This window comes from Portunus trituberculatus, chromosome 38, assembly GCF_017591435.1.
Source record: "Portunus trituberculatus isolate SZX2019 chromosome 38, ASM1759143v1, whole genome shotgun sequence".
In the NCBI taxonomy this organism is placed as follows: Eukaryota; Metazoa; Arthropoda; class Malacostraca; order Decapoda; family Portunidae; genus Portunus; species Portunus trituberculatus.
This window is the reverse complement of record NC_059292.1, coordinates 30,904,043-30,914,042: the sequence shown is the minus strand read 5'-3', so window position 1 is coordinate 30,914,042 and position 10,000 is coordinate 30,904,043. Positions and strand designations below refer to the sequence as shown.

The following is a 10,000-nucleotide window of genomic DNA, read 5'->3' as shown; positions in this document are numbered from 1 at the left end:
TAACAATATCACAATGTTTCCTCTTGATCTTATATTGCAGATGACAAATAAATTAGCCTTAACAATTGGTATGCATTTAGTTACATTATCAATGCATGCACAACACACGTCATGCATTACAACACAGGAAGAATCAAAGGAAACTTAACGGTCGTGCACCTGATCAGCCCCAGAGAAAAATAGTTAAGATATGATAATCCACTACTTACCATTTTGACACCTTCTTCGCCGTCGGGCGCGGGTCTCAAGTTTTCCTTGTTGTCTGCCTGTCTGCGTCGAGGTGGCACTGGGGGAGGCGGCTCCTCAGACGACGTGGAGGAGGAGGATGACACCGTTGTGGCCGACACTGATTGAGAATCACCATCTTCCGAGGGGGAGGACATTTGGTGGAGGGAGAGGGACTTAGGACGCGAGGCTGACAGAGGGACCAAGGGAGGGACGTTACCATAGCCACCATATGGCTGTGCCGGGGAGTGAGGGGCTGATGACCCCCCATACGACACGCTGCTTGAGAGGGATGATAAAGAGCTGGCAGAGCGCATCGTTTGTGGAGGCGGAGGAATGCCCAGGTCGGCGGGCTCCTCATAGGGGTACCTCGCCTCGCTGAAGCGCGGATCAGCCACGGGGGGATATCTGGGTTCACTCCCTGGGTGGTACACGGGAATATCACCATGATACCTGGCCTCACTTCGCCCATTGAAGTGTTGCGGCGAGCCGTCATACCTTCGTTCACTGAATTTCAAGTCTTCTGGTGGTAAATATCCTTGATGGGAGGGCGTGGCGGGGGGAGGTGGCCTGTATGGGGAGGCGCCCTGTATGGTGGAGTAGCTCTGGTTGGTAAGGGAGGGGCAGGAGGTGTGCCGGGGGAGATGGGGGAGCTGAGTTGAGGGCTGCCATACACGTTGAACTGGTTGGGGGTGGTGAAGGCGGGTCCCGAGGGTGACTGGGCTGGTGTGACATACTCGTCATCCAGAGGCGTCCCCGCCCTGTACTTGCGCTTCAACACCAGGTACTTCTCACCGCCCTCGTTGCTGATGTTGGCCAGAGTGTTGACAAACTGTTTGAACTTGTTCCTCGCAGTCTCTGTCCAAGGATAACACAATGAGTCACTATTATTATCTACAACTATAAGAAAACTGCACAAGGAACTATCTAGCATAATGAACTTAAACATTAATCAATAATATATTCCAGTTATCAATCACACTCACCTTGACCCATACACACACACAGTGATACACACACACACACACACACACACACACACACACACACACACACACACACGTTTTTTAGTATATTTCATTATCTCAGGAAATATTTTATCATATACAACTAACTACATACACTAATAACCAAACAAATAAATAAACACGTAAATATTTGTAAACAACAAAAAACAAAACCACGAAGCGAGTTTTGAGCGCCACAGACAAGGCTGCAGCAGCAAGGGATGGACGCACAGCAAACCACAGCTGGGTAAATAGTTAGCGCACAACATCTTTGTAGCACTTTAGGGAATTCAGCAGCATCATATTAACGAAACAAGCCTGTGTGATTCAGCAAAGCACATGTACAAGTAGTTTGCTCACATTTTTTTTCTTTCTTTATTTATGGTTTTTTTAACAATTGATAGGCTGGCTACTGGAACGTGTGTGTGTGTGTGTGTGTGTGTGTGTGTGTGTGTGTGTGTGTGTGTGTGTGTGTGTGTGTGTGTGTCCAGTGGTGAAGCTCAGGTAGCTCTGTGGTTTGAGCACATCAAGCATGGTCACGATCCACACTTTCTTTACCTTGGTGGTGACAGTTTGGTGGCAGCTGAAGCCTGAGTGGTGCTTGGGGAACTGGCACTCGTTCAGTACTATGTTACATCATCAGTGGGCTGGAAACACCACACCCAGACAAGTTCCTTTGGTAATATTACATCTCTTAAATAAATCATACAAAAACCAGCCACTATAATACCGTAACCTACAATTATTCATCTTCCAAGATTTTCCATGGGTTTAATTGGATAGTACAGCCATTAACCTCTTCAATACTGGGCCACATTTTTACCTTCAGATTTGTTTACAATTAGACCATTTTATTGACATTAAGAAGGGTCTATGGAGGTCAGAAGATTAATGGCCACTGTCTTCACTATTTCAACCCCTCATTTGAGTTTCTGAAGCTGTAGAAAATCACCAAATAGTAAGTCAAATGAATATGGAAATGCGTTATGGTACTGAAGGGGTTAAGTGGTCTCCCTTCCTTCAAGATACAGATGCAACTGATATTTTCCAACCCCAGAGAAAAATGTTGAAAAGGAAGAATTAAGCTAAACTTCACCATCAGCTATACAAATACCTTCTCTGTCAATCTGTTCCTGACAAAAATGCACCTTTATGCCTAATTCATTGCAATATTTCTTCATTTTGTACTGTTTTTCTAACACAACACTCCACTCATTGCCTTCCTTTATTTTTCTCATTTTTTTCTTCCTTCAAAGTAGAATCATTGCCTCTATTATTATTATTTTATCTAAATGTTGTTATCTATACAATTTTCTTCACACTCTTATTGAGAACTTGGTTGCATAATAAGGTTAAAAATCTGTTTCCTTTTGATAATTAGTTTGCTGACTCATTCATAAATTTTGATACATAATAAGTGTGTTATAAATGTAAAGATATTGCTACCAGCAATCAGACATGTGTGTGTTTTTTTATGTATGTGTGTACATATTCATGTATGTACAGTATATACAATATGTACAGTGTGTGTGTGTGTGTGTGTGTGTGTGTGTGTGTGTGTGTGTGTGTGTGTGTGTGTGTGTGTGTGTGTGTATATATATATATATATATATATATATATATATATATATATATATATATATATATATATATATATATATATATATATATATATATATATATATATATATATATATATATATATATATGAATATATATATAATGAATTACATAATGGAGGAGAATAAAAAATAAAATATAAGTATTTAGATGCAATGCAACTGGTGTGTGACTGCAAGAGGGCAAAATTCACAGACTGGCTGTTAACTTGTCCATGTTTACACTAGCAGAGTAATACTTGGTATAACAAGGCAATCACACAGTACAGGTCACACCTGCAGTCTGCAACTTGTTGCTTTGCATTCCTTAACTTCCTGGGAAAATAATTAAGACGCAAACTACTTAACAAGGTGTAATTCTATTTTCCTTCATTTACCTTTGTACCTGGACTAACTTGACCAAAATTCATGTTAAAAATAATCAAAATTTATAATCAGGAAATCAAACTCAATTTTAAGCTGGTAATTCATTCAAGAACACTATTCCTTGCTCCACAGATAAAGCATGGAGGCTGCACCACTTCAAATAAAATACTGGTAACTGATCACAAAGGATATCTTATTTATATCCGCTGGCTTCCTTCCCTTAAGTGATGCATTATCTGGAACTATGTGTGGTGGCAATAACTGTCACACAGTGCTTACCAATGTACGGTCACAATTGTTTATCATCAAATAATTCAGAACATTTAAATTGCCAAATGTGTACCGGAGGCACCTGATTCCTACTATGTTATACTTGGTGTTGCAAATAATACACCATCATAACTCTCCAACAGCAACAAGAACAAATGCATCCTTGATAGAGTTGAGAAAACCACTTTCACAAAATTACCCATTACAATTAAAAATCTCTCACAACTTGGACAATCATGTAAATGTATATCCTTTAAAATCAAAAATGTCCTGGCTTGCTTAAAAATTATTCTTTCTATAAACATTCTAAAATGTTTTTGATAGTACTACACATAATAAAATGAAGAGTAATGTTAAAGATTTTTGGAAAGATCCCTGAGTAATAAATATACATGAATATTTCAGGAATGAACACAAGATTGTTGCACTGCCACGGAATGCTGACTGACCCTGACATTCATATTGACGTGACACTGACAAACTCCGTCAATGTGAAAGAAAAGATGGTATTTCGTGTGATGTGTATGCACCAGTAAGTACACACCAATATACTGTCTGTGCTTGTGAGACGAGGGCTGTGAGTCGCACTAAACTTTCATGTCTAAGAGAGCCCCTATGACCACCCTAACTTACATTTCAGTGAACACAATTTGCTTTTAAACAAATAATTTAAATTCCAATATTTTTATAGTAAGACAAAAGTATCATATGCTGAATCATCAAAACAAAAGATTCAGTGAAGAAATTTTGCATAGCTGAGCATGATAAAACAAAATATATATATAACACAAAAACTGAAAAATCAATAACAATACATAATCTTATCAGCAGTAGTCAATAATCAATAATCGGTGATAAATTCATCACCTGATAACTGATAAATCAGAAAAATCCTAAGTTCCACTAGTAGTGACAATGATATTGATATTTCATGAGAAAATCAATAAACCCAAATCTTTAAATTTTCAAAAGTGCAATGTTAACACAGCTAGTATATTAGCTTCCCTGTTACTTCTGTTCTTGCAGCTGTATCCCCACAACACCTGATGGAATGGTGGGGGAAACTGAGTTAGTCAATTACTCAAAAAGGGAGGGTGGAATAGCTGAAAAAGAAATTTAAAAAAGTGTAACACTGGAGGGGGAGGAAAGGAAAACTACTTAAATATGATCAAGATTTGCTTCAAAAGGTGACGACTTTACTTTGCTATTATGAGGAGCAGAGTACATGGTGAGTAATATCTTTAACAGCATGTGCTTAATAACTTCACTATTCAAATATTGAATACAGTAAAAGAAAATTTCAACAAGTAAATAGGTAAATACAACAAGTTATATTTCCATTAGGGCATCAACCAATCTTATTCCACATCTACATGATTTTAAGAAATGAAATCAGTAAAACAAGTTTTTTTCTTCTTTTATACTGAATATCACAAATTTTCACTCATCAGCTTTGTCATGTCACTACCTCAATGGAATGGCCATTAATCCTGCTCATAAATATTGCCCTTTGATATTTTCTATTTCTCTTCAAATGGTAATAATACTTTTTTCATGAAATTACATAGATGTATTTCTTTTCATTCCAGTTGCTTTTTCTGCCTCTTTACCATTTCTGGGTTTTATACCTATGGTAAACACACACATACAAACACACACCAAACACAAACACACACACACACACACACACACACACACACACACACACACACACACACACACACACACACACACATACACACACACACACACACTCACTAGCATGACCTTTTACTATCTCTCATCCAAACATATAGCAAAACATGCCAGCCCTCTATTCCTGCTGGGCAGGGAAATCAAAATGTGTTAATTTCCCATCATACTTTTTTCATACAGATGACCAAGAGCTGCTGTGTGAGAGGAGCCAGCAGGCCCAAAATGTCTGTAACCGGCCCACGGCCTGAACGTGACACCCCTAAGTTGTGAGCCGTGTATGCACTGATTACTACGTACAAAATGTCGCCAAAAAAAGGTAAATTACTCCCAACATGATAAATCAGTGGCAGATGAGTGTATTAATCTATGCATGTCCAATCACTTGAAAATAAATCTACATAATTTTCAACGTAAGTTACCATGTGATAGGACATCAATGTTCTGAGAACAAATAACATAGCTGGTAACAATAAAAAGTTTAATAAATGAATTGTTTTACAATAACAACAAAGTTCTTCTCATGGGGTAGCAGGCAGGTATAGAGTTGTATTATACAATGTGGCAAAGTTCAAGAAGCTTACCATGTAGACATAGGATAGAATGCCGTTAAGTGGTAAAGTAAAGCACGGTAGTAAAAATGTTGATATAAAGGAGTGGGAACATACTATTCTTAAATGGAGAGAGAGAGAGAGAGAGAGAGAGAGAGAGAGAGAGAGAGAGAGAGAGAGAGAGAGAGAGAGAGAGAGAGAGAGAGAGAGAGAGAGAGAGAGAGAGAGAGAGAGAGAGTGGATTATTGATTTGTGAAGAAAAAAGTTTATGCTCAAGAAAATGCACTGGTAAACTGTCACCTGAGTGAAGTAACTGACAAAATTTGAATCAAATGGACAAAATAGATCAGAAATTAACACAATGCTGTAGAGGACAAAGACTGCCTAAACCTTTCACTGAGTAGTGTGTATATGTGTTTTATAAGTTAGGTTCACAGTCATGGGCTTTGGGCTTCAAGTCTTAACCAGGTAAGGACAATTTGGGTTCACCTTTTATGCAACAGTTACCTTTGATTAAGCAGATAAGAGGTACAGAACTATGTTGAATTGTGAATAATCAAGCTCTTCATCCCAGTCTCTTACATTTTGCTTTTCTACCTATAGATACTGAGATTATGAAAATATTTTTACTTAATTCTGCAAGAATGGTATACATTAGTAGTTTAACTATTTCTATTTCATAAAAAAAATAGGTTTTAAACTAAATATACAGTTTAGATAATAGTACTTGAAAAAAAAAAATCATAGGTAAATAAGGATGTACAATTATATAAATGCATGACACCTACATGAAGTTATGAAAGGCTGTGTTTACCATACTCAAGTGTGCCAAAGTCAGATACCTTGAGGAAATGTAGTCATAGCTATAACATGGAAATATTAATCATGCCATAACTTGAACCACTTATATGATCTTTCTTCTTTCTTGTGGTGTTAAGCAGGGCCAGTACAATGCTGAATTTTCTTTTCTTTTATACAATGTGAGCTTTTCACAGAAATTTATGGGGTAAAGGTGGTATTTTTGGGGGGTACCTCCTATCTAAAAGCCCCCCTACTAGGGAATTGTTACCTTGAGTAAGGAAGCCCTATCTACGTACACTCAGACCGTGGCCAAGTTTCGAATCTGTACACTTGGAGACCTCTCAGACCTTAAAGTGACAACACTAACACCAAATCTTCACTTTTAAGAAAATTACATCAATAATATCACAACCAAGTGGCATGGTGCTATCCTGCTGCCCTCTCGCTCGTCATCTCTGTTTGACGCCCAGTGACACAAGTCGCTGGCCAGTGTCCCACGCTGCCCCACAGACCAGTATGGTGGTTAGGGAAGATTTATTTATCTATTCATTTTCATTTATTTTATTTATTTTTTTTTTTTTTTTTTACGCTATGGCCTCTAGCGCCTGTAGGTTTACTTGAAGAGCATGTATAGGAAGCTGTTCAGCTTCTACCCATTAATGGCGCAGGCAATTCTATTTATAGTGGTACCCATATCAGGGTCCATATCACCACCTAAGCACATCTTTGGTGTAACCACCTATAACCTACATGTGGATGTTTGCCTGATCCCCATGCTCCAACTTTTTCTCTTTCTTTCTTTCTTTTCTTTTTTTTTCATGCAAGAGATGAAGACTGGCCAACAGTTACAAAAATGTTCAAATAAAATGGCCCATTGAAATGCCGGAGCCTGAATATAGTGAAAAGAGTTAGTTTGTTGTATGACCCTGCAAACCAGAATACAAAGAGTGACTTGCACCATCTGTATCTCATAAATTTATATCACTGCAACAAGATGACATGGCATTAGTCAGGACTGGAGAACTGTAAGCCTCCCACTAAGAAACTGCCTTGAACCATAATTGAACTGATGAGTTTTCAAAGAGAGACTCAGCTCATCTCAGCATCACAAAATCAATCAATCCTGTGTAAATTCACAAGTCACCTTATGTTAGCAGAAAAGTGAGGCTTAAATACACTTGTCATTACACACTAAGGAGTACAGCAAACCTCCAAAAATCTTGAGAATCAAACTCAGAACCACAAACTGCTCAAGTAGCTCAACTCAAATGTTACAAAATGCTTAGATAGTAAGATGGCATTACATACAACCCAATCACTACATGATGTGACAAACTAATTGTGAAAACACCAAGAATTTATCTGACATCAACATCAACAGGTAGGAAACGTAAACATTAGCATCTTGCGATATCTTAATAATATAAGGTTCGGGAAAGAAATTAAATACTACTCATGATTCTTAAAGAAAAACATATTGTTACTCCTCAAAAAAAAAAAAAAAAAAAAAAAAAAAAAGCCAGTAATGAAACACACAATTGTACAAATAAGTAAAAGACAAAATAAATCTGTCCAACACAACAGTTTCACAAAATCACAACTTGCCTGTTTGATAAATAAATTATAATTAATCAAAATAAAAATAAAAATTCAAATGTCACATCTTTATCGCTATGGAAACCATAATGTTCTATTCAAGGGTCTACTTAAAATCCAATTGAAATTATCAAGACCACAACAATTACGGAATACAACAAACACCTATGTAACACCTCCAATGTGCTTAGCTTCACAAGAGTAAATAACGGAAAAAATACCAATCACAAACAGTGTAGAGACTGACGCCAAACACGTGAGCAGGGAAGAGCAGTGTGCGTGGGTAAAAAAGCACAATTAATGACTAACATTTATTTCAGAAATTCATTTATGTAAATGTGATACTGCCAACATTATTATTATTATCATTATTATTATCTTTTTAACTTTTAGAATGTCTGATTTTTTTCCTGGCCTTTATATTATTTTTCAAGTGTAAGAAATTGATTTATGATTACGCTGGAAATACTTGCAAGCATGAGTCTATCCCAAAGTGATAAGAGCGGATTTAATCACGTGACAATAAACACAAAGCGTCACGAGCATCTTGTGAATCAAAGTAGTCAATCTATTACCTGGGATGTGGAGGTGCTCTCGTGAAAAAAAAAAAATTTTAACTATCTAAACTACTTTTCATTTGTAAATATTCATTACATATTACATTATTCATTACATAGCCATATCCAAGTAATTTCAAACTCATATTTCCTAATTTAAAGATTTTTAAACATTTAACAATAAATCATAACACTGCTTCTTGGTAAAATATTGTCCTTTAATCTAATTAATGATGGAACCTTCTATTTCTTGAAAAACCCAGTGACAGGTTACTACTAGCCGACTTGCTCTGTGCCTCCTTTACCATATCTCTGCTGTGCAACTCCCCCACACCACATCACTGCCACACTGTCCATGAACTATCTTGTAAAGTTCACCAAATCACCCATACAATCTCCTCATGGCTAAGCAATAAAAACCCTTGCTAAAGTAAATAATCTCAGAGCCGACAATAGAGCTGGCCATACCTCTCGACTGACAATGGGATGTTTTGCTAACTCCACCCCCACATTCATTGACGACTATGGCACAAAGCACTCGTCATCACATTTAGCAAACACCTCATGATTTTCCACTTTAGAACCACTACAGTGATCTATCTCAGTGAGATCAATCTTACAGTATCATACACCTAACATGTAACTACACGTTTCTTTATCCAGCAAAGCTATGATGCCAGCATTTCAAGAAATAAATCTAAAAGATTAGATAAGAAAAACCATCCTATTTTTACATACAGCTTAAATATACTGGCTTCACTGACGCAGGTCAAGAAATTGTCAGGCTTCTCAGGTGAAAGTTTTCAGAAAGCATTCTTTAAATCTCTTACAAGAAATGCCTAGCTGGATTACTGGCTTATATGTGACAACACAATAACCTTATGTTTCTTATTCCTTTCCTAAGTGTCCCATTAAAATCCTGCATCACATTTTCCCCCATGTAAACACAACACAAAGTACATCCACTGATGCATGACTCCTGACACCAATGCACTGCCATCTTACTGCATACCACACCAAACACCACTCTACTATATACCGCTGCTGGATGACTAGTACACACACCAGACACCCACAAACAAACCAGGCAACAGAAAACAGACAGACACAAACAAAAAGGAAAAAAAATAAAGCAAAACTGAGGAGTCACAACATTCCTAATCCTACACAACAATATTTACCTCACCACTGACCACCCTTGACATGAACCAAGCACCACACACACTCACCCATAAACCAAGCAACAGAAAACACATACACACACAAAAAAAAAAAAGAAAAAAAAAAAATAAAACAAAACTGAGGAGTCACAACCT

General features: G+C 37.4%; 1 protein-coding gene and 1 long non-coding RNA gene across 2 annotated transcripts in view; one reads left to right on the top strand and one right to left on the bottom strand.

The window, feature by feature from the left end:
- The window catches only part of LOC123514696, a 25,285-nt gene that overhangs the window by 13,843 nt on the left and 1,442 nt on the right, over positions 1-10,000 (top strand). The window contains exons 3-4 of the long non-coding RNA XR_006677666.1: positions 3,893-4,019; positions 5,363-10,000. The exon at positions 5,363-10,000 is cut by the window's right edge and continues 364 nt beyond it. This is a non-coding gene — a long non-coding RNA (uncharacterized LOC123514696). The remainder of the gene's footprint in view (positions 1-3,892; positions 4,020-5,362) is intronic.
- The window catches only part of LOC123514695 (ankyrin repeat domain-containing protein SOWAHB-like), a 223,240-nt gene that overhangs the window by 212,910 nt on the left and 330 nt on the right, over positions 1-10,000 (bottom strand). Inside the window, 2 exon segments of the mRNA XM_045272751.1 lie at positions 210-805; positions 808-1,083. Of these exon segments, the coding sequence (XP_045128686.1) occupies positions 210-805; positions 808-1,083 (872 nt within the window).